Source organism: Pseudophryne corroboree, chromosome 10, assembly GCF_028390025.1.
Source record: "Pseudophryne corroboree isolate aPseCor3 chromosome 10, aPseCor3.hap2, whole genome shotgun sequence".
NCBI lineage: Eukaryota > Metazoa > Chordata > Amphibia > Anura > Myobatrachidae > Pseudophryne > Pseudophryne corroboree.
Window position 1 is genome coordinate 375,015,501 of NC_086453.1, and position 24,326 is coordinate 375,039,826.

Genomic DNA, 24,326 nt, shown 5'->3' on the forward strand with positions numbered 1-24,326 from the left:
TAGTTGAAGACCTAGTATGGGCTCAGCACGTGACAGTACAGTTGGACAATGTGACGGCGACAGCATACATAAACAGTCAGGGAGGAACAAGAAGCCGCATGGCTTTAAAGGAGGCCACAAAGATTCTGTCTTGGACAGAAAATCGCAACATAATCCGGTCGGCAGTCTTCATTCCAGGTGTGGATAATTGGGAAGCAGACTACCTAAGTCGTCAAGACATGCATCCAGGCGAGTGGTGTCTACGTCCACAGGTATTCGAGGCAGTGGTACGACGGTGGGGTCTACCGCAAATAGACCTAATGACCTCGGAACAACCATCAGCTACCAAGATATGTGGCCAGGACGCAGGATCCAGGAGCAGAGGCGGTGGACGCGCTGGTGACTCCCCAGACGTACGATCCGGTGTACGTCTTCCCACCGTCCCCTCTTTTACCAAGAGAGTTTAAAGAAAAAAGAAAAAAAAAGGTCAAACGGGAAAGAGCGTGGGTGGTAGCTCCAGATTGGCCTCGCAGGAGTTGGTACTCGGACCTGAGGGGACTTCTAGCGGAAGATCCTTGGAAACTGCCACAGAGGAAGGACCTGTTGTCACAAGGCCCGTTCCTCTACCCAGATCTGAACCGTCTGCATTTGACGGCGTGGTTCTTGAGACCAGGATACTGAGAGACAGACGTATCCTGAAATTCGCTATTCCTACCTTGTTAGCTGCAAGGAAGCCAGTTACTGCAGCCCACTACTATAGAATCTGGAAGAGGTGCATGGACTGAAGCCATCTAAGGGCTGGAATCCCAGAGATTACCGCCTTACTAGACTTTTGAGGTTTCTCCAAAATGGTTTGGATGGTGGTTTTGAGATTGGGATCCTTGAAGGTCCAGGTCTCGGCCCTATTGATCCTTTTTCAGCAATGTCTGGCTGCCTTGCATGAGGTCCAAACATTTTTGCAGGGCGTGTTGGGAATATAACCACCTTTTTGTCCTCCCACGGCCCCGTGGGACCTAAATTTGGTTAGAATTTTTAAAATCTGCAGTTTTTGAGCCTTTGGAAAGGGTAGATCTGAAATACTTGAGCTGAAAAGTAGCCCTGCATTTAGCTTCAGCGAGGAGGGTCTTAGAATTAGGGGCCCTGTCGTGCAAAAGTCCTTTCCTCATTTTTCATGAAGAGAGAGCGGAGCTACGAACAAAATCTGAGATTTTGCCTAAGGTGGTTTCGGGTTTCCACATAAACCACCTGATTGTGGTCCCTCCCTTCCAGGGATCGGCAGACGGGGACTTGGCCTTGGATGTGGTCAGAGCCTTACAGGTATACGTACAGGCTACAAATGTCTTGTTTGTCTTCTATGATGGTCCCAGAAAGGGCTGGCCGGCTTCAAAACAAACTTTGGCCAGATGGATACGACTAACCATAAAGCAGGCATATCTCTCTAGTTGTACTAGTTCCATTTCGGGTAGGAGCTCATAACACCAGATCAGTGGGTGCTTCATGGGCTACGGCTAGAGGAGCCTCCACTACCCAACGTGGTCATCAGCACACACGTTCACTCGCTTCTACAAGTTTGATAAGTGTGGTCGGTTGGTTCTTCAGGCTTCGGACAGTACTCCCGCCCGTGGGAGTATCTTTGGGACGTCCCCAGCTGTGAGAAATCTCCAGTGTCTCCTAGTGGATGAAGAGAGAAGAGGATTTTGGTACTTACCGATAAATCAATTTCTCTGAATCCACTCGGGGACACTGGGCGCCTACCTCGGTGCTGTCAACCTGCGTGTTCTTGTTAATAGTTCTTGGTTGCTGTTTGACCTGTCGGTACGGTTGGTTCCTTCTCCCATGGCCTGGATTTTTCATGTTCCCGTTTCTCTCCATCAATTTTTCAAACTGGAGGGATTGGGGGGGGCGTGGCTTGGATCGGAATGGAGTAGCAGTGTGCAGCTCTAGCTCTCCATAATAATCCTGCTAAAACATCCTTTTTCCCCTAACCCGTGACTCCTGGGATCTACCTGCAGGCATAGGAAGGTGTGCTGCCCCTGCTGTCATCCGCGCTGGCCGGGAGCGTGAAGCGGCTCCTTATATCAGACCCCTCCAGTGTGCTGGCCCGGCTCCCTGCCTCTCTGCGTGCCGGAGCTAGAGGGAAGACGCGTAGGACACGCGACAGCGCTCCTGACGGCGGCCCTGCAGTGATCCCCCAGCTGGGGATCGGAGACTGAGGAGATCCTGACTGACGGCCGGGAGTAGCGGTAACTACCAGAAGACCCGGCGGGCGGGTGAGTGCGGGGAGGAAAGCCCGCGAAGCCGCCATCCTCTTTTCTTTTTTCTAGTCTCCGTATATGAAACTGGTCTCTCAGCGCCATCTGGTGGTGCAATACAGTAAATTGAGCTGTGGCTGGAGCTTCCTCTATATCTCCCTCCTGGGCTTAATAAATGACCAAAAGTGTGGTGCCCCAATAGAACGGAGGAAGAAGAGAAGAAAAAGAAAATATATATAAAATACAAAAATATTACTCCCCCTACATCCACTGAGGAGTTCCTGAATATACAGAAGAAGGAGGGGAATAGAGAGCAATAATAAGGAAGGACACAGCACAGTCCTTATATGCTCCCTGCAAACCTGCAATGACCACATAGTTTTGCTCTTGTGCTGAATCAGCTAGTCTCCTATTCTCTGCATACAACCTATTCTGTGGTGTGCTCATAAGCCTGCTCTACTTTGCTACATTATTATTTATCATATCTGCCCGATCCGAGTGGCTCCAGCACCTGTGCTGACCTGATACTGCTCAGAGACTTTTTTGCTGTAATATCCTTGGGGTCCTGACTTCGCGTCCAGTGCTGCAATGGTGAAAGGAGGTCAGAGCGCGGCGAGCGCCGCTGCAAAACTGGAGAAATTCGCTAGGTCGCAACAGGCAACTCATTCGGCAAAGCAGGGTGACACTGACCCATCCCCGCCTGCGGCTGAGGTCGCTGCCCCTGACCCCACTGAGCAGGTTCAGTCTACCCAGCAAATACTACAGGCCATTTTTGCGTCTGAGCAAAGGGTCACAGACAGGATTGGGCAAGTCCAGGCGGACGTCTCTCTCCTAAGACAGGACCTACAAAAAATCCGGGAAAGAGTGGGTGAAACTGAGCATCGGATATCAGCACTGGAAGACACTACATCACCCTTACAATTGAAAGTGGCCGACCTATCTACCCAGGTGATATCTATGCAGAGTAAAATGTCCGATATCGAGGGGAGACTACGGCGCAACAACGTTCGGTTTGTTGGGCTCCCTGAGAGGGCAGAGGGCACCTCCCCGGAATCCTTTCTGGAAAATTGGCTTATTAAATTATTTGGCAAAGAAGCATTTACCTCTCAATTCGCGGTGGAACGAGCGCACAGGCTCCCGCCTAGACCGCCACCACCCGGGGCTCCGGCTAGAACATTTATTGCTCGTTTCCTGCATTTTAAGGACCGTGACGCTATACTCCGCATGGCCCGGACACAGGGCCCTATACAACTAGATGGACATAATATATCCGTTTTCCCTGACTTTGCCCTGGAGGTGCAAAAGAGTAGATCACAGTTTCTGCATGTTAAGCGTCAACTCCGTGACCGCAACATACAATACTCTATGCTGTTCCCGGCCAAACTGAGGGTGGTGTCCGATAACACCACTCATTTCTTCTCCACTCCTCAAGATGCTGCATGGTTGGAACGACAGCCTCGTCCTCCTCGTTGATGTAATATCATACATTTGTTGATCTGTTACTTTCTTATTGCTGGCTAAGACTGGCTGTTTCAAATCAAGATACGCTAGTCATGCTGTGGATATATATGCAAAGTACTAGGGGGGCAATGCTGAGCAGCCTAATGTTGATATTAATCTCAGTCTCGTTTTTTATATGTTGGGGTACGCTGCTAGATATGTTTTTCTTTTCTTTTTCTTCCTTCTTTTTTTATTTTTCCAGGGTTAGGGTAATACTTCTACTGGTATTCTGAGGAGAGTTTATGCCGAAGATAGTGTAGGGGCATTTCTTTGGGATCTTAGTTAGGCCCCTATCCCTTAGCTTAGTTACTTTGGTGGGAGTTATGGGATCCAGGTATACCTTATGTTCGCAAGGTGATACAGGGTGGGTGTGGGGGGGGGTTAGTTTTTTTTTTCTCTTTCATCCATCTGGGGGACGCTGCGCAGTTACTTGTGGGTTAGAGGTGTGTGGTTGTGGAGTTTGGCACAGAACTATTAAGAACTGACCCCTCCCCCCTCTAACCCCTCCCATCTCCTTCCTGCCCAGCCAGCACCTCAGTTTTAGTTTTGTGCCTGTGGAGTACAGACACAGATTTTTCTCTCATGAAGATTTTAGTTAGGTATTTTATTATTTTATCACTTGGAGTGCCTAGTCCCTGTATACAGGTGACAGGTGCTACTAGAGTGGGGTTAGCTAGAGATTCCCACTCTGTTCTGCCGCTGAAAGCCACCACACTTCGGTCACTGGGGCTGGATTCCTGTTCCTAAGAAGTCGGCAGTGAGGAGGTACAGGATAGACACAATCTGTCTCTGACAGTATTGGTCTATCCTTCCCTATATAATATAGAATATAATATAGAATATTTGTATTTATACTTGTGTGCCTCTTCCCCCCCCCCCCCCCCCCCCCCCCCTCCTCCCCCTCCGCTCTCTCTCCGGAGGTGAGCGTTGGAGTGCAGTACCATATTCCACTGGGTTTTGACCAGACATTCTATAGACTAGAGGGCCAGTGCTCCTTCCCTAGCTATAAGTAGACTGTCACTGGCTGTAACTGCTGGTTCACAAAGTCTGGGCAGAAGGAAAGGGGAAGAGAGTGGTGAGTCACTCTCCGGGGGATCGCTAGAGGCTGCCCGCACAGAGCCGCTGTATGTAGCGGTGCGCGGGAGCAGCTGCCCGAACAAAGCCGCTACCCGAACACAGCCGCTGTATATAGCGGTGTGCGGGTGCCACTGCCCGATCAGAGCCGCTGGGGAGCCGCTGGATGTAGCAGTGAGCAGGAGACGCAGGCTTCCGGCTATAGCAGGGGGACGCGGCGCTTACTTCAAAAGGACGGATTTCCGCCCTGCACTGCCTTGCACGCCCTCCCGGCCAGCGTCTGCAAAGCACCGGACGCCATCTTCTAAGGAGACAGTACAAGGGGCGCTGTGCAGCACACACCTAACAGCAAGTATACTTTGGGGGCATAGTGTTACTCTACACTTGTAATGAGAGTTAACAGATTTAATTTTTGCACAAATTACTCTACTGAGCTTATAGTTCGTTGTAGTGCACTTGTTTAAAGAAAATAAATAAATAAATTAAATAAAGTTTAATTATGTCAATACGTCAGAAGGATCTACAAAGAGGAAAGACATCCTCGGTGGTTATTTTTCTGCTTTCAATGTGAGTCAAGGCTAGCTAAGGGTAAAGCGGATGCTGATACCCTCTGTGCTTCATGCTCTGGTGCATCTGTGGTGATCCAACAGGGAGTTTCCGCGGATCAGTCTATGTCTGCTTGGATCAGAGACATCTGGTGTGGGCTTAAAATATGGGCAGATGTCTTGCTAATTTAATTCAATCCCAAAACAAGTTTGTAAACTCTGCCGGCAGTTCTTCTGCTACAAAACGGCCATAGCCGTTGCCGCTATAACTTTCTGGGGGGTTCTGATTGACACAGCGCATGTGCTGTCTGCATGCACCTAGAACAATGTTCAGGTGTAGTTTTTATAAAAAGGGGAAGTAGACCCAGAGTGGGGCGAGATTTCGGTCTGGGAAGATGACTTTTCTACTAGCTCAGCTGTTAGATTGCTGATAGACTCCATCCGTCACCTTAATAACAGGGATATTTTAAAGGAGCCTGACTTAAACCGGATTCTCGTTTCCAATCCCCTACGGCATAAAAAATTTCTATATCCTTTTACAGAGAGGATATCAGATTTTGGGAAACAGGCCAAAAGGTAGACGTTCCCATTTCAAATTTAGCAGGAACTACGGTTATTCCTTCTGTACAGTCTGTGACGTTGAAAGATCAGATGGAAGCAATGCCTAAATCTGTTTTCTTTATCAGGTGTTTCTCTTCAACCACTTTTAGCTGGCGCTTGGGTCCTCAAGGCCGCGGATGACTGACTAGCACAGGTCATCTCTGGAAGGTAGTCTGACGATCCATCGGAAGCCATTCAATTAACAGAACAGATTTCAGAAGGTTCTTACTTATGTGGGTGAGGCCTTGGTTGATCCTGCTGCACTACAATTCCGTATTTCTGCCTTGACCGTGACAACAAGACGGTCTCTTTGGTCTCGGGTTTGGAAGGCCGATTTTGACCCCAAACAGACCTTGTCGGCGGTACCATTTGAAGGTGAGTACTCTTTAGGTCGGAATCAAAGAAGATTATCTCACATTCTACAGAAGGAACCCCTTTCTTCCAGTTGCTCCTCCGAAACCGAATTCTACAAGGTTCCGGTACTTTCATATACAGGGGATACCCACGAAGGGAGGCATTCAGAGGTAGACGTAAACCTGCCAACAAACCTACTGCATGACGGTTCACGATCCTCGGAGGAGTCAGTGACGGTTGAGACTCGGTTACTACAGTTCAAAGAAGGGTGGTTCCTATCGAAACGAGGACCCAGTCCCATATCGGGTGTTCATCACACCTCTTTCAAATGGTTCCTTCGGACGTCGAGCTCTTCATCATGCAACAGCCATTTTGCTTACGAAATGAAGTAATTCTTCTAGGTCCCGCTCGGCAGAGAGGTCGGGATTTTACTCGTGGACAAACTGGAGGGTTCATTTCAACCCAAAAGTTCAAAATGGAATCCATCCTCTCGGTTATTGTCGCCAAGGAAACGGGGATATTTGGCCTAATTGGACGTAAGACGCCTATCTGCTTGTTTCTATTTGGACGGGTCATCAATCTCTTCTGAGATTCGCGGTCGGCCTTGACATTTTCAGTTTCAGGCAAGGAATCAACATTATTCTGTATTTGGGTAATCTGTTGATCAAGGCAGGGTGGATTCTTCATCAGAACTTGCGTCTCGCTATGGAGTCTCTGCGGTCATTCGGATGAATAATTTATTGTCTGAAGTCATCTTTGCTTCCTTCCCGGAAGATGATGTTTCTGGGACTTTTATTCGACACCAACAACCAGAAAAGTGGTTCTTCCTCAGGACAAGATTCAGGACATACAGTCCAGAATTCGAACACGGCTACATTTACCGGTGGTTTTGGTTCTCCGTTGCATGCAAGTGAGACAAGATGGTGGCAACCTTCAAGGCAGTTCCATATGCCACGTTTCAGACTCGACCCTTTTCAGACTCAGATTCTCAACTGTTGGACTCGGACAGGGCCTCATCTTGAATTACTGTTGGTCCGCGTGTCTGTACAGACTCGTCAGTCGCTTCGCTGGGGGTTTCACAGATACAATTTGACCAAAGTAGTTCCGTTCACAATTTGGTCTTGGGTGATGGTCACCACAAACACCGGCCTCAGAGGTTGGGGGGCGGTGTTTCAGACTCATCACTTTCAGGGACTCTGGACCAGTCAAGAGTTAAAGTTGCAGATCAGCATCTTGGAGTTACGGACAATCCGGTATGCACTACTTCGGATTCAAACCATGGTTCAAGGTCATCCAGTGCGGATTCAGTCTGACAGCGCCTCAGCAGTTGCTTACATAAACAAGGAAGTAGGTACTCGAAGCTGATCCGCAATGAAAGAAGTCGCTCAGACTCTCACATGGGCGGAACATTGGTTCCTGGCCATATTCGCGATTCATATTCCAGAAATCGAGAACTGGGAAGCGGATTTCTTAAGCCGTCACACGATGCATCCGGGAGAGTGGGAGTTTCACCAGGAGGTGTTTCTGACTCTAGTAGCCCGGTGGGGGTTGCCCGATGTAGATCTGATGGCGTCTCGTCTCAATAATAATCTTCCTCTCTACGGGTCGCGTACTCAGGACCCTCAAGCAATTCTAACCGATGCACTGACAGCACCGTGGCACTTTCAACTGGGATATGTGTTTCCACCATTTCCACTGATTCCACGTCTGCTTAAACGCATTCAGTAAGAAGGTCTCCCAATCATTTGGGTAGCCTCAGCTTGGCCACGCTGACAGTGGTACATTCTGCGTCACAATATGGTCGTCAAGGAACCATTCCGACTCCCTCTGTGTCCGGATCTTCTGATTCAAGGACCAGGTCACCGCCCAGATTGGGTCGGCTGGCTTTGACGATTTGGTTCTTGAACCCAACCTTTTAAGGGAAAAGGGTTTTATTCTCGTCTTGTTGTGTAGACGATGTCTCAGGCTAAAAAACAAAAAACAAAAAAAAAAAAAAAAACGGTGACTTCTAGAGTATACCACCGAGTATAGCGTATTTACATTGATTGGTGTCAAAAGCGTGGTTTAACACCGGATTTGTTTCGTATTCCTCGTCGGTTTATACTTCCTTCAGGAGGGTCTCAATAAGGGTCTGAGACTTCTTCACTGAAGGGTCAAGTTTCTGACTTATCGGTTCTTTCTTTCAAAAGAGACTGGCTATCTTTCCAGAAGTTCAGACGTTCCTTCAGGGAGTTCTTCGGATTCAGCCACCTTTTGTTCTTCTGGTTCCCCCTTGGGACTGTAACTTAGTCTTTACGGCTCTTCAGTATTCTCCATTTGAGCTATTTGGAATCTGTAAAATTGCGGTATCTAACGTTCAAAAGTTGTCTTCCTATTGACAATTGCCTCCGCAGGGCGAGTGTCTGCATGGACAGCTCTTTCTTGCAGACCACCCTTGTTGAGATTTCATGATAGCCGGGTGATTCTGCGAACAAAAACCTTCCTTCCTTACGAAAGTTGTGTCAGCGTTTCATCTAAATTAGGACATTGTCCTTCCAGCGTTTACTCCTTCTCCTTCCGGGGAGGATTCCCATTTGGCTCTCTTAGATATGCTCAGGGCCTTACGGATTTATTTATCTTGTCCAAATCCTGTCGGTCGTACGGCTGCATTGTTAGTTTTTAATTGATGCGCCCAAACGAGATTGTCCGGCTTCCAAGAGCACAGTGGCTCGTTGGGTGATTTCGCCATAAAAACAGTTTTCTGATATTTCAATTTCTGAATCGATTCCAGCTCATTCGAGTTGGAGCTTCTTGGGCTGCTCGCGGGAATGCATCTATTGAGCAGCTATGTAGGGCGGCGACTTGGTCGCCTGTGCATACGGTTCAAAAAGGGTTTACCGTTTTTTTCATATTTTCAATTTGGAAACTGCCTCTGTTGGGCGTCAAATTTTACAGACGGCTATGCCGTCTACTTCTCCCTCCTCTCATTAGCTTGCTTTGGGAAATCCCACAAGTAACTGCGCAGCGTCCCCCAGATGGATGAAAGAGAAATAGGGATTTTTGTTTACTTACCGTAAAATCTCTTTCTCTGATTCCATCTGGGGGACGCTGCGATCCCTCCCATATGGTTGTCTGGTTTAACCAGTAAATTTTTTTCGGTCTATCTCCTTTGGCTTGGCTAAACGTTAACTGAGGTGCTGGCTGGGCAGGAAGGAGATGGGAGGGGTTAGAGGGGGGAGGGGTCAGTTCTTAATAGTTCTGTGCCAAACTCCACAACCACACACCTCTAACCCACAAGTAACTGCGCAGCGTCCCCCAGATGGAATCAGAGAAAGAGATTTTACGGTAAGTAAACAAAAATCCCTATTTTTCATGCCATCAATTTTTGACTATGTGTGTGTTCTGCTACACTGCGTTATTAGGTGATACAGGGTGGGTGCGGGGGGGGTTTGTTTATTTTTTTTCAAGCCATCACTTTTTAGCTCTGTGCGTATTTTGCAAAGACGTGTATTCTCTGCACTATGTTGCTTTGTGCTCATATGCCTCCAGGAACGTAGGGGGACTGGTTATTCCTGTCCCTATGTACTGTTGGCTCAACGTTGATATGCTGCGATGCCAGGCTCTGCTATATGTCTCTTTAACCTATCCTGTTATCCCTCTCCGGTATGATTTCTATGTCTACTGTTTCTGAGGGGCTCCGTCTGCTCAGCTGGAACGTTCGGGGATTGAATGAAAAAATCAAAAGATCGTTAGTCCTGACTCAGGTTAAAAAATATCAGGCAGACATAATTTGTCTTTCTGAAACACATTTGCATGGAGGTAGAGTGTTGGCGCTTAGAAAACCATGGGTCAGTCACGTGTATCATTCCACCTTCTCTAGCAATGCAAGAGGCGTTTCTGTAATGATTAAAAAGTCCGTACAATTTCATATGGATGAATGTGAAACTGACCAATATGGCAGATACGTCTTCCTACGAGCCCATATTAACAGCCGACTGTTTAATATATTAGCAGTATATGTCCCCCCGCCATATAACAATGAGGTCCTCCGGCACGCTGCCCGTTTTCTGGCCCGGTCCCCTGCTACCCCTGTGATATGTCTGGGAGATTTTAACAATGTCATGGATGGTGGTATGGACAGGTGGAGGGAGTCGGTTGCATCTTCCCCTCCCATGGCGTCCCCTACCTCATTCGCAAGACTGGTGGGGGAGATGGGACTGGTGGATATATGGAGATGTCGAAATCCCGCGGCCACTCAGTTCTCCTGTCAGTCCGCTACCCATCACGCTTTTTCTCGTATTGATTTGGTGTTGGTCTCCCATGGTTTGTCCCCGGACGTGCTGGCGGTGGATTACCTCCCTAGGGGCATATCGGATCATTCTCCTGTTTTGGTCACAGTTAATATAGGTTGGGAGCGGGGAGCAAAAATGTGGAAGCTTAATCCCTTTTGGTTGACTCTGCTGGGGAAGGGTGAGGATCTGGTGGCCGCCTGGGAAGGGTTCCAGGAAGATAATTCACTATACAATGTTCTGACAATGAAGCATGATGCTTTTAAGGCGTTTCTGCGGGGCTCCTTTATAAAGCGGATCTCTGAAGTTAAAGCGTTCAGTAAAAGGGAGGAGATGCGGTTGGAATATTTGTGCCAGCAGTTGGAATCTCAATATCTTAATACCCATTTGCGGTCTGATGAATTGTTGTGGAAGAACGCGCAGAATGAGTGGTCGGATTGTTTATTTGAGAAATCCAGACGTAGACTCCTTTTTGCGGGACATGAGCAGTATTTTCGGGCTGAGATGAATGGCAGCTATTTGGCCTTTTTGGCCCGATCTGACTCCCCTAGAGCAGTAATTCAGTGTGTGAAAAACTCTGCTGGCCAAATGTGTTACTCTGGATCAAAGGTGGCGGAGACTTTCCGTAGTTACTATACCTCGCTCTATGCCTCCCGAGCCGATTACTCTGATGATCAGCTGGGGGATTTTTTGGCTCAGCTGACCTTGCCATGCTTGTCCCGGGAGGACTCTGGGGCTCTGGATGCGCCTATCACGGTGGAGGAGGTGGAGGCCGCGATCCTGTCTCTCCCGGCGTCTAAGGCACCGGGATCGGATGGACTCCCGGGCGAGGTCTATAAAAAATACATTACTTTTTTTGCCCCTTATCTCCTACAACTGTTTGAACTACTCTTAAAGGGTGGGGCCCTCCCGCGTTCTATGGCCGAGGCCAATATAATTGTCCTGCTGAAACCAGGGAAAGACCCCCTGCTCCCCGAGTCCTATCGACCCATTTCCCTCCTCAACACTGATGTAAAAATATTAGCAAAAATCTTGGCATCTCGATTGAATTCGGTAATTACAACAATAATTCACCCAGACCAGACGGGCTTTATGCCGGGTAAGTCCACGGCCCAAAATTTACGTAGATTGTTCTGCCATCTCCAGAGAAATGATGTGGGGGGATCGGACGCGGTGGTGGTGTCCCTTGATGCGGCCAAAGCGTTCGACTCCGTAGAGTGGAGGTACCTATGGGGGGTGCTGGAGAAATTTGCCTTTGGTCCTCGTTTTATTGGCTTTATCCAATTATTGTATTCCTTGCCCGTGGCTCGTGTGACGGCCAATGGTTTCACGTCTGAGCTTTTTGCACTGGAGAGGGGCACCCGACAGGGCTGCCCCCTGTCTCCTGCACTGTTTGCGATGGCCGTGGAGCCGTTGGCCGCCCTGCTGCGAGGTAATGGCGGGGTCAGGGGAGTTGAGATTGGGGGTCATGTGGATGTGGTGGCGTTATACGCGGATGACATGCTACTTTTCCTGCAGGACTCTGATGACTCCCTACGTACAGCATTACATGTAGTGGAGAATTTTGGTATCTTTTCCGGTCTGCTAATTAACTGGGACAAATCCCACATTTTTCCTATCTCTGGCCTTCTTCCCGAAAACACACAGGGGGCGTATCCTTTGCAATGGACACTGCGATTCAAATATCTAGGCATCTGGATTACTCCTATGGCGCGTAGCTATATGGCCCAAAATATTGACCCCATACTAGCGACATTTAAAGAAAAGGCACATAGCTGGAAAAAATTACCGTTGTCTGTCCTGGGTAGGGTCAATTTATTTAAAATGGTGATGCAACCAAAGTTTCTCTATGCTCTACAGAATTCCCCGGTCTACCTTCCCAAGAAAATCTTTACTGTTATTGAGGGAGTTTTATCCTCATTTATATGGAGTGGCAGGCAGGCGCGGGTCTCTATAAGAACGATGTGCAGATCTCAGATGTCTGGCGGAGCAAGCCTCCCGGATCTCAGACTGTACTATGTGGCCACTCAATTAGCCCATCTGAGTGAATGGACTGGGGACTCTCTGGGGGATACGATGAGGGGGTTTCTGGCTGAGCGGACGGAGTGCTCTCCTGCTTTCTCTCTCTCTCTCCTCTTCAACTTCTCCTTTCTGGTCTCTCAACGTCTGGCATGCCTCCCTTGTTGCGTCAAGCCTTGCTTATTTGGCGTTATGCGCACACTTTGTATGACTGGGAGGGACATGATACCTGTACTCCATTGTGGTTCAACAGTGCATACCCTGAGCTATATGAGATGTCGCTAGATAACATATGGATTGCTAGGGGAGTAGTGGCACTGGGTCAGCTATACCACGGTGGAGTGCTGAAGTCATTTCAGCAACTTAAGATCGAATTTGATGTGCCTAACACAGTTATGTTCCGATACTTTCGGCTTAGACATGCTATACAGACCCAATTCCCTCACGGCCCACCATCGATTGCTGACTCACCTGTTAAAACGCTGCTTGCTTCAATGAGCCGGAGGGGGAAGGTGTCCACCATATATGCTGCTCTAAATAACAATAGCTATCCCGATCTATTAAACAATCTCCGTACTAAATGGGAGACTGACTTGGGGCAATTGTCCCAAGAGCAGTGGCTTCAGATTATGAGTTCACTTAAATACACTACTCCATGTATAAGGTATAAGCAGGTTTTTTTCTACATTCTACACAGGTCCTATCGCACTCCGATTGGTATGCAGAGGGCTGGTCTTAGGGAAGATTCTAACTGCCCCAGGTGTCAGGCAGCTGATGCCGGATTTTGGCACTTATTGTGGGACTGCCCTGAGATTTCCCTTTTCTGGCATAGAGTTTGGCGTGATGTAGTCATGACAGCACCGTCCCTTCCTACATTAGATCCTGGCATATGTTTATTTGGGCTAGATTTGGAGGAGACGCACTCTGTTTTGCTGTACAAATATGTCCTGTGTCTCACAACGCTAGCTAAGGTGGTTATTGCTAGGGTCTGGTTCTCTGCTGTTATACCTAGGGTGGAGCACTGGAGGGCGTTGGTGAACGAGGTGATTCGCCATGAGAGACATATGTATAAAATACGGGGTTCCACCTCTCGGTTTACGGAGATGTGGGGCCGCTGGGGTGGCGCAGGGCTGGGCGAACAAGTATTAAGCACATGAGCGACATTGTAAAACAATGGATACTCTTCGTCATGGATATATATATGTAACTATATATGATAAGAAATAACACGCACACCAAAATGTGATTGAAAAAATCGGTTTATTGATGGCAACTGTTAAAGTTATAGTTAAATTTCAATGTTGATGTTTTGTTTTGTTTGTTTGTGACATAAAACTCAATAAAAACTACTTGATTTAAAAAAAAAACTGGAGGGATTGGGGAAGGGGTGAAGGGGGAGAAGCCAGATGTGCATATATTTTTTGCTATATTGTGCTACCTCCGGTCTGCATCCCTTCACACCCCAGCTGTCTGAGAAATCTCCAGTGTCCCCGAGTGGATTCAGAGATATGGACTTATCGGTAAGTATCAAAATCCTCTTCTTTTTGTTTGTTTCTCATACCTGTAAGCTCTCACAAGCAGGGCTCTTCCCTTTTGTGCTCCTTCCTTGCTCACATTGGAACCAAACCTGTAGGCTCAACAGGCAGCACCACCTCTGTGCTTGCATATGAAACAATGTTTATATAGCTTGTATCCCATATTCTGCAATGTTTTGTACTGTAGTCTTTTGTAATTTATTTTGTTCACTTTTTGCTTTTTTATGCTTATGTACTTTGTAAGCGGCTGCGGATCCTTAGTGGCGTATCATAGGGGGGGAAAATAATTTGTACCAGAGATGGAATTTGTCCTTTAGTTCATAGTCTAGCCTATTTTCACACATTCTCAGCAAAGATTTCTGTGTGCTTATTGTTTGCAGGTACAAAGATATATACAATTATAGCATTAGATCGCTAAATGTTGCTATCCACACATTTTTATGCACAATGAACAATAATGCTCTTTAATATTTGCCAAGTATAGCTGATAAATCCTGATATCAATGGTTATTTGCTTATTAATAACAATGTTAGTCAATGCTGCCCTCTGCTGCTAGTGCAAACAAAGCACTACTACATGGACATTTTACTTATACTCCTATACGTATAAGCATTGTGTTTAAAGTTAATTTATACTTTTTTCATTTGTATTTCACAATATTCATTGTGTTCCTTATATTCATATGTCCAGTTTTTTATAACCATTTTCTTACACCTTTTTAACCTTTTCATAATTCTAGTTGGAATACGTGTTTTTGAGTAGCTTACTTAACCTTTGGTATCCAAAGAACCTTTTCAGTTCGACTGGAAACAGTGGTGCTACATAAATAATATAATAATGCCTAGATAGCTGGACATGGATCAGTCTCACAGATACAGTAGTAGCAAGGGCTATTTTGTTCTGTCAAACTCATCTCCTACTGTGTGGTCTGTTGTAGAGCCGGATGTGGGAATGCCTGAGCAAGAAGCACAGAAGTTCTTCCAGGAACTGATTGCGGGTGTGGTGAGAGACTCTTCCCATTTAAATTGCAGATGTTTCTGACTTCATCATTTAAGTTTTTACTCCGTAATACTTGTGTGTTGATTTGTAAAAGGTCCTCTCCTTCCCACCCACCAATGCTCATACTATAATAGAACTATATTTGCAGTTCACTTTTTCTGTAATATGGACAACTTGTTTGTTTTTGTGTTAGGAATACCTGCATGGTTTGGGGATTACTCACCGTGACATAAAACCGGAGAACTTGCTTCTTGATGACCGAGGTAGGACTCATAACCTTAATTGTCCTGGAATCCACAGATCTCTAGTATTAGCAATCTGTAGAGGAATATTGGTGTTAGAGGCAACGCTTTTCTGTAGTTCACCACAGAAGTCTGAGCTCTTCTCCGTATTCCAGTGGTCAACATGGGATTGTCTTTTCTCTAACGTCCTAGGGGGATACTGGTACCAGTAACAAGGTGTTTTGAGAGTCCTTTGGAGGAGCAGCGCTTCCCTGCATGCAGCCTGGAGTCTGATGCAGCAGGAAATGGCGCCTCGGAGCTGCTGCTCCTGTCTGTGGGAAGCCCCGTCCCCTTAATGGTGCGCGGTCACTGTGACCTATTTATACTGGCGAACACTCCTTTTTAGCAGAAAACAGGGTTTAAACCCCTATATTGTGTCAGGGTGGGCTCCCGCAGCCTTCAGCGCCGAGTGCCCGCCGCACCCTTACGCTGCCATTGTAACTGGGAACCTGCTAACAGTGACCCTGGTTTCTGTACTCTCCACTCTAGCGTCTTCAGCTCTGTTAGGGGTGGTGGCATGCTGTTGGAGTGCTCGCACACCCTGGGGTAATGCGCAACAACACCTCAGGAGCTTAATGTCCTGTGAGCAGAGATCCGGAACATTAAACCTATAAGAGGTTGGGATGGTTTCTTCCCCCCCCCCCTCCTCCCCTAAATACCATGAGGCAGGCAGACTGGTGCCAGCCTGTATGCCTGAAAATAAACTAAAAGTTCTGAGGAAAACACTCTGGAGTTCCAAAGAATGCACCCGGCTCCTTGGGCACAATTTTCTAAACAGAGTCTGCAGGAGGGGCATAAAGGGGAGGAGCCAGCACACTGAAGATTTTTGAAAGTGCCAGGCTCCAGTGGACTCCATCTATACCCCATGGTAACTCTTACCATCCCAGTATCTCCTACGGATTAGGACAAAAAGGAATTACTGGTAGGTATTAAAGTCCTATATTTTATTCATTGTTTATTGTACAAGTTAATGCAGCAGAGATTGGGACACAGCCGAGTTGACAGATTATCATCTGACTTGAGCTAGCTGTAGCTTTATTGCAAGCCCAATATGGTGTTAAATCGTTAAAGGAGATTTCCAACCAAAGTCCACCTTTTAATCTTAAATCCCACTTTTGCATACTAGAACGTCAGTGGCACCAAGATCAGACCGTTCGGTTTGGGCACAATCTGTAGATGCCGAGATCTGGTTGGGTAACTGGATTTGAACACTGTCTCATTTACATACCAAATTGTTATCTCTTTCAGATCAGCTGAAGATTTCTGACTTTGGCTTGGCCACTGTTTTCAGACATAATGGACGGGAGCGGCTGCTGAATAAGATGTGCGGGACGCTGCCGTATGTTGCGCCAGAGCTTATTAAGACGCGAGCGTTTCATGCTGAGCCTGTAGACATCTGGTCATGTGGAATAGTCTTAACAGCTATGTTAGCTGGGGGTATGTATATGTGTTTATTTGAAGGGGGATCACACCCACAGATCATTCTTTTGTTTTATAATACCGTGCATACGGCACTTTAGTCCGCTAAGGTGACCAGAAGGCTGGGTTGAAGAGGGAAGAGGAGTTCTGCCATTGTGTTCTGGGAGGTTACAGATGCAGGACAACATTGATAGAGAATGGATTCTGCTTCTAGTTATGTAAACCATAAAAATAGCTGCCCGTACGCCACTACGAGGTACCGGGTAGAAGCGATACTATCACTGGGGATCATTGACCTAGACCAGTAAAGCCACAGCACACAGGTACAGTCCTCATAGGAATAAAACAGACCTGTTTTGCGCTATTTGATGAAGCCTACTTTGGTACCTGTGATCTCCATAGTTACGCGATCCCTGCCTGTGCGTCTCTGCCCGATCCCTGCCTGTGCGTCTCTGCCCGATCCCTGCCTGTGCGTCTCTGCCCGATCCCTGCCTGTGCGTCTCTGCGCGAGAAGACGGGCGAATTAAAATCAGCCGTGTATGTTTACCTTCAAAGCTTTATGGCATATTTCTCCTTCATCCACTAGGGGCCACTGGAGTGTAGTTACAATGGGGAGATAGTAGGTGGTATTGGTAGCTGGCACTTTAAAAATTCTCACACTGTGGCTAGCTCCTCCCCTACTATCTCCCCTCCAAGCCAGTCTTAGTTAAGTGCCCGAGGTAGCTGGTTCACTTGGGTTTAGCTGAAGAATTTTCTTCTTTTTTCTTTATTATTTTATTTTTCTTACACACACTCACAGACTGGCAGCTCTGCCACTGCCAGTCTGCACCGTGGGAGCTGCCGGCGGGGTCCCATCGCAGCTGCGTGCGGCTAGGGATGGGCCCCGGCTGAGGGAGACACTGAGCTCTCCTGAGTTGGCGGACACCGCTGCGTGCGGCGCGTGTCGCGGCCACTCCATCCAGCAGAAGATTCCGGCAGCATGGCAGCGGTGAGTATCAAAAATGGTCGGACACCGCTGCGTGCGGCTTGTGTCGGGACCACCCCACCACAGAAGATTCCGGCTGGACGCCGCTGCGTGCGGCGTGTGTCGGGGCCGATCCACCAAGAACACAGTGGTGAGTGAAGTATACTTTATTTGTGGTGGCTATGTATGTTTTTAGAGCAATCTGTTTATTGTTGTACAACCCACTCCAGAAGGGCTCTCTGGGGCTGTAATGTACTTTATTGTATCCTTACCTGTCCTCCTCATGGAGAAACAGACAGGATGATTGGGGGAGGCTGAGTATGTGTTTATACAACCCTGACTGAAAAACGGGTGTGTGTCATTCTGATAACCCTCTGCTCCCCCAGCTCCCCGCACCCCCCGCACCCACTCAGCGCGACTCACAGAGCCGGCACAGGGATCCCGCTCGAGCGCAAAGCAATGTTTAAATTTGGCGCCTTGTACGGAGGGGGCGGAGCTAAGTCCCGCTCTGCAGAGCGAGCTCAGCGCTCCCTGCTCCCAGGCGGCGACTCGCGCTCTGTTCAGCGCAACACTCCCCGGCGGCGGCTAGCAGATACAGGGCTCTACTAGCGCTGTATAGCGGGCTCAGCGCTCAGCGCTCCCCGGCGGTGACTCGCAGGCCCAGCGGAGGGTACAGCTCGCTTCCCGCTTAGTTTTGCAATAAGGCGCCATAGCCGGGGGGCGGAGCTAACTCCTGCTCTGTACAGCGGGCTCAGCATTCTCCGCTCCCCGGCCACTGTTATAGTGTAATAGGCATTTATGTGAGTTTAATGCACATGGTGCTGAGGAGAATGTGATATAGTCAGAGTGGCTCAGCACTAATCCAGTTATCCACTATATAGATTTTATCGCATAGCCCAGAGGAGTTTCACTCTGGCGGCCATTTCCTCCCTGCACAGACCTGGCTTCATATTTGCAGTGTCTCCTATAGCCCAGTGGGCTAATCTTGCATACTCAGAGACAAATACAAATAAAGTCCCAGGTATATTAACAGTTAACCCGCTTTACTCAGCGGGCTCCCAGGTCTCCCCGTCGCTAGGCAACAGCTCTGGGATTTGTAACTTTTCGATACTTCAGGCTGCTGAAATATAGATACATTCCTCCTGCAGTAGAGTCCTCTACCCAGCATTTTCCTACTTGCAAATCAGGGAACCTGCTCTATTACAGTAGCTGGGACTCAGCTCAATAATAATTAAAAGGATCTACTGTGCAGTATTTATTTACCTACGGTGTGTGTGTATATATACATATATAGTTATGTTTGTGCATGTATATATATAGATATATATATTTAAGTGCGTGTAGGTATGTATATAGATAAATCCATAAAATACCAGATATAGGGGATAAAAGCCTACGGCCACACCACCCTGAACACGCCCGATCTCGTCTGATCTCGGAAACTAAGCAGGGTCAGGCCCGGTTAGTACTTGGATGGGAGACCGCCTGGGAATACCAGGTGCTGTAGGCTACTTCCGCAATGTTTTCTAATAACAACATCTTGCACATAACATTTTCCCCCATCTTTCTCACAGGCTGGTCACCATTTTGAAAAGCCAGCGGAACCTCAGAGAAACATCTGGTGCACCTTAATTAGCGGTACACTAAATACAGGGCGGGGTGTTGCCTTCCCTTTATTATTCCTTGTTGTCACTAGTTACTAATGCTATTTGTAATTGTGGAATGCGTGTAAGGCATCAGACAAATAGCGCTGCGGCTCAGTACGCTAGTAGCGGGTATCTGAACAGGGGTTTGAATCCAAACAAAACTTTAAGGAGAACTCCTATAGCCTAGGGCTAAGACTCCTGTCCCACAGCGCAGCGTTGCTGGTTCAGGTCTCCGCTGCTCCAGAAAGTTTATTTTAATCGTATCGGTCACTACACATTATAGTGCAGACCTTACGTAGGGCTCTGTTTATTTAACCCACCTTTCTCTGTCCTCCATCTGGGGGACGCTGCGCCGTTACTTGTGGGTTAGAGGTGTGTGGTAGTGGAGATTGGCACAGAACTATCAAAAGCTGACTCCTCCCCCCTCTAACCCCTCCCATCTCCTTCCTGCTCAGCCCTGATCAGTTTTAGTTTTGTGCCTGTGGAGTACAGACACAGTTTTGATTTCTCTTTAGGAATTTTTTTTTTTTTTTTATTATTTCTTCTTTCACAAATACCTAGTCCCTGTTTACAGGTGACAGGTATAACAGTGGAAGGGGTTAGTATCCCATTCCAGACTGCTGCAGGGAGGCCACTATACCTTCGGTCACTGGGGCCTTCAGAGAGAGAAAGAGAGAAGACAGCAGCATCAGGTACTGGACAGCCACAATCTGTCATTGACAGTATTGGGCTGTCCCTATTTCCTATTATTAATGTCCCTATTTCCTGTTATTAATGGTGAATTTATTGGGACTACCAAACTCCTCCTCCCCTCCCTCCCCCCCCCCCCCCCCCCCCCCCCCCCCCCCGAGCGCGCGATCACCCACAGACAGCACGGAGGCTGATCTGGGGTGAAATGTGAGGTGGAGGACTGTGTTAGGTCCGGGAGGGTGTTATTCACTCCCTGGACCGTTACTTGGCTGCCGTGACAACCGCTCTGTGTAGCGGCGCACGGGAGCCGAACTTCCGGTTTTTGACGAGATGAGAATGACGTCAGGCGGGCAGAGCCGTCTTCCCGCTCAGCTCTGCCCGCGCGCGCGCACGGCTGGTCACGGCGCCATCTTCTCTGCCTGCACACAGGGGACGCTGTGCTACGGAGGAGGATTACATACACAGGGGGATAAAAACCGCAAGTATAAAAGGGGGGGAGGGGGATCACAGTGTCTCCTCTAGTCTGGTGGCTAGAGCAGCATATTAACAAAGAGCAAGTCTAGTGGGTTGAATCTCAGATATTTTTTAACACAACTTGGGGGACATAGTTCACCAGAGTAAAGATGACCAGCAAGCCAGAGAAACCTACTAAGGGAAAAACAACCTCAGTGGTTTATTTCTCATGTTCACAATGTGGCACAAAGCTGGCTAAGGGGAGTGCTGACGCAGGGACCCTCTGTACATCATGCTCTGGTGCACCAGCGGCAGATCAGCAGGGCAGATCCACAGATCAGTCAATGCCCCCTTGGGTCAAGGCCATGGTGGACGCAATTTCAGATTTGCGTCAGTCAAGGTCGGAAGCAGCTTTGGCCCAGACTCAGGTGGAACCGCTGTGGGCCCAGAATATGGGAAAATGTCTCACTGATTTGACTCAGTCTGTAAATAAATTTGTAAGTTCGGCCAGTAGTTCGGCGGCTTCTAAGCGAACGCAGCCGTTACCCGCTATTGCATTTCCAGGAGAGGAGTTGGATACTCTGACATCTCCATTGGAAGAAGGGGAGGTAGATCCTGAAGGGGACGAAAATTCGGCTTGGGAAGATGAGGATTTATCTACTAATTCAGGTGTTAGGCTACTAATAGAAGCCATTCGTCAGACCCTTAATATTCAGGATGAGGCAGTAGCCGAGACTTCTTCCTCTTTCTTTAAACGACAGAAGAGACAGGTTACTGCGTTCCCTTCTTACTCGCACTTTGCGGATATTTTAAAAGAACCCTGGCTAAAACCGGATTCCCGTTTCCAGGCGCCTAAAAAGTTAAAGTTTCTATATCCTTTTACAGAAGAGGATACAACAATTTGGGAAACCGCCCCAAAGGTAGACGCCCCTATTTCGCATTTAGCAAAAGCTACGGTTATTCCGTCAGTACAGTCTGCGACTTTAAAAGACTCTACCGATAGGAAGATAGAAGCATTACTAAAATCTATGTTTTCCTTATCAGGTGTTTCTCTCCGTCCAGTTCTGGCGAGTGCCTGGGTGCTTAAAGCCGTTGATGAGTGGCTTGCACAGGTTGTATCTGGGATGCAGTCAGACGATCCGTCGGAGGCCATTCAATTAGCAGAACAGATTTCTGAGGCCCTTACTTACGTGGGTGAAGCATTATTGGATTCGGTGGCGCTACAGTCCCGTGTTTCTGCCTTAACAGTATCCGCAAGACGATCTCTTTGGCTTAGGGTTTGGAATGCTGATTCGGACTCAAAGCAGACCTTGACGGCAGTCCCTTTTGAAGGCGAATTTCTTTTTGGATCAGAGTTAAAGAAAATTATTTCAGATACTACGGGGGGAAAGAGCCCTTTCCTTCCGTCTGCTCCAAACAAACCAAAGCCTACAAGATTTCGGTCCTTTCGTACGCAGGGCAGAGGTAATTTCCAGTCCTTTCGACCCTTCTCCAGATTTCCACGAAGGGGATCATTCAGAGGTAGAGGAGCTCAGGCTACTCGCAGACCGTCCAGTAAGCCTGCCGACAAGCCTGAGGCATGACGCTTCGGGCCCTCTGGAGGGATCAATACAGGTTGGGGCTCGTTTACTTCACTTCAGGGAAGTGTGGCTCCTATCGAAACCGGATCGGTGGGTAATAGGGGTCATTTCCAGAGGATATATGTTGGATTTCGAAGAAGCAGTCCCAGCCCGACTAATTGTGACGCCTCTCCCAGACGACCCCTCCAGACGTCAGGCTCTCCTTCAGGCAACAGCAAAACTATTACAAAATGGAGTAATCCTTCCGGTCCCAGCTCCTCAGAGAGGTCGGGGCTTTTACTCGGGTCTTTTTCTCGTAGACAAGCCGGACGGTTCGTTTCGACCCATTCTAAATCTAAAAGCCCTCAATCCGTACCTTTCATCCCAGAAATTCAGGATGGAATCCATTCGCTCCATTATCGCAGCCATGGAGCCAGGGGAATATTTGGCTTCAATAGATATAAAGGACGCATACCTACATGTTCCAATTTGGACAGGACATCAATCACTTCTGAGATTTGCAGTAGGTCCGTGGCATTTTCAGTTTCGGGCCCTTCCCTTTGGTCTTTCTACGGCTCCCCGGGTGTTTACGAAGGTCCTGGGTCATGTCGTCGCAGTTCTCCGTTGCAAAGGGGTCAACATCACTCCATACTTGGACGACCTGTTGATCAAGGCCCCGTCACCGGAGATTCTCACTCAGAACCTGCGTCTAACGATAGAGACTCTACAGTCTTTCGGGTGGATAATCAATTTTCCAAAGTCATCTCTACTCCCGTCACAGAAAATGGTTTTTCTGGGTCTTCTATTCGACACCAACAGCCAGAAGGTGTTTCTTCCTACAGACAAGATTCAGGACTTACAAGCCAGAATCAGAACCTTGTTAAAATTGCCGGCAGTATCAGTCCTCAGATGCATGCAGGTACTGGGCAAGATGGTAGCCTCATTCGAGGCAGTTCCATACGCCAGATTCCACGCCCGACCTCTTCAAGCTCAGATTCTCCACTGTTGGACTCGGACGGATTCGCGCCTCGAACTGCAGTTGATACGCTTGTCGATAAGAACTCGTCAGTCGCTCTACTGGTGGCTTCACAGTCACAATCTGAGGAAGGGTGCGCCGTTCACGGTCTGGTCTTGGATGATGGTAACCACGGACGCAAGCCTCAGCGGTTGGGGAGCAGTGTTCCAGACTCATCATTTACAGGGGCGCTGGAGCAATCAAGAGTCAAAACTACAAATCAACATTCTGGAATTGAGAGCGATCCGGTATGCTCTCATTCGGATTCAGACCATGGTGCAGGGCCATCCAGTTCGGGTGCAATCCGACAATGCCACGGCAGTGGCTTACATCAACAAACAGGGAGGAACTCGCAGCTGGTCCGCAATGAGAGAGGTTGCTCAGATTCTCACGTGGGCGGAGCGTTGGATTCCCGTGATTTCAGCCATTCACATTCCGGGAGTCGAAAACTGGGAAGCAGACTTTTTGAGTCGTCACACGATTCATCCGGGAGAGTGGGAACTTCACCAGGAAGTGTTTCTTTCTCTAGTGGATCGCTGGGGAGTGCCAGAATTAGACCTGATGGCGTCACGGCTCAACAAAAAACTTCCGGTTTACGGATCAAGAACTCAGGATCCTCAAGCATTTCTGATCGATGCACTAACAGCTCCGTGGCAATTTCAGCTGGGTTACGTGTTCCCACCAATTCCACTGCTCCCACGTCTACTCCAACGCATTCGGCGAGAAGGCCTTGCAATAATTCTGGTGGCTCCGGATTGGCCACGCCGACAGTGGTACACTCTTCTAAACAGCATGGTCGTCGGAGACCCCTTTCGCCTCCCTCTGCGACCAGATCTTCTGCTTCAGGGACCTTGTCGCCACCCAGATTTAAATCGGCTGGCTTTGACGGCTTGGTTCTTGAATCCAACATTCTGAAGGCAAAGGGCCTTTCTCGTGCGGTTGTTCAGACAATGATTCGGGCTAGAAAGCCGGTGACTTCTGGCATTTACCATAGAGTATGGCGTATTTACATTGCTTGGTGCGAGAAAAGGAACTTGACTCCGCATTTGTTTAGACTTCCTCGCCTGCTCTCCTTTCTCCAGGAGGGTCTTGACAAGGGTTTAAAACTTTCTTCCCTGAAGGGTCAGGTTTCGGCCTTGTCGGTCCTTTTTCAAAAGAAATTAGCAATCATTC

At 48.1% G+C, this 24,326-nt stretch overlaps 1 protein-coding gene and 1 non-coding gene across 2 annotated transcripts in view; both read left to right on the plus strand.

The window, feature by feature from the left end:
• Positions 1–24,326, plus strand: part of CHEK1 (checkpoint kinase 1) — an 84,630-nt gene that overhangs the window by 18,390 nt on the left and 41,914 nt on the right. The window contains exons 4-6 of the mRNA XM_063943782.1: positions 15,065–15,129; positions 15,320–15,389; positions 16,656–16,844. Coding sequence (XP_063799852.1) covers positions 15,065–15,129; positions 15,320–15,389; positions 16,656–16,844 — 324 coding nt within the window. The remainder of the gene's footprint in view (positions 1–15,064; positions 15,130–15,319; positions 15,390–16,655; positions 16,845–24,326) is intronic.
• LOC134968255 (5S ribosomal RNA) lies at positions 19,182–19,300 on the plus strand. The gene has a single exon (XR_010189325.1). It is a non-coding gene; the product is annotated as a 5S ribosomal RNA (ribosomal RNA).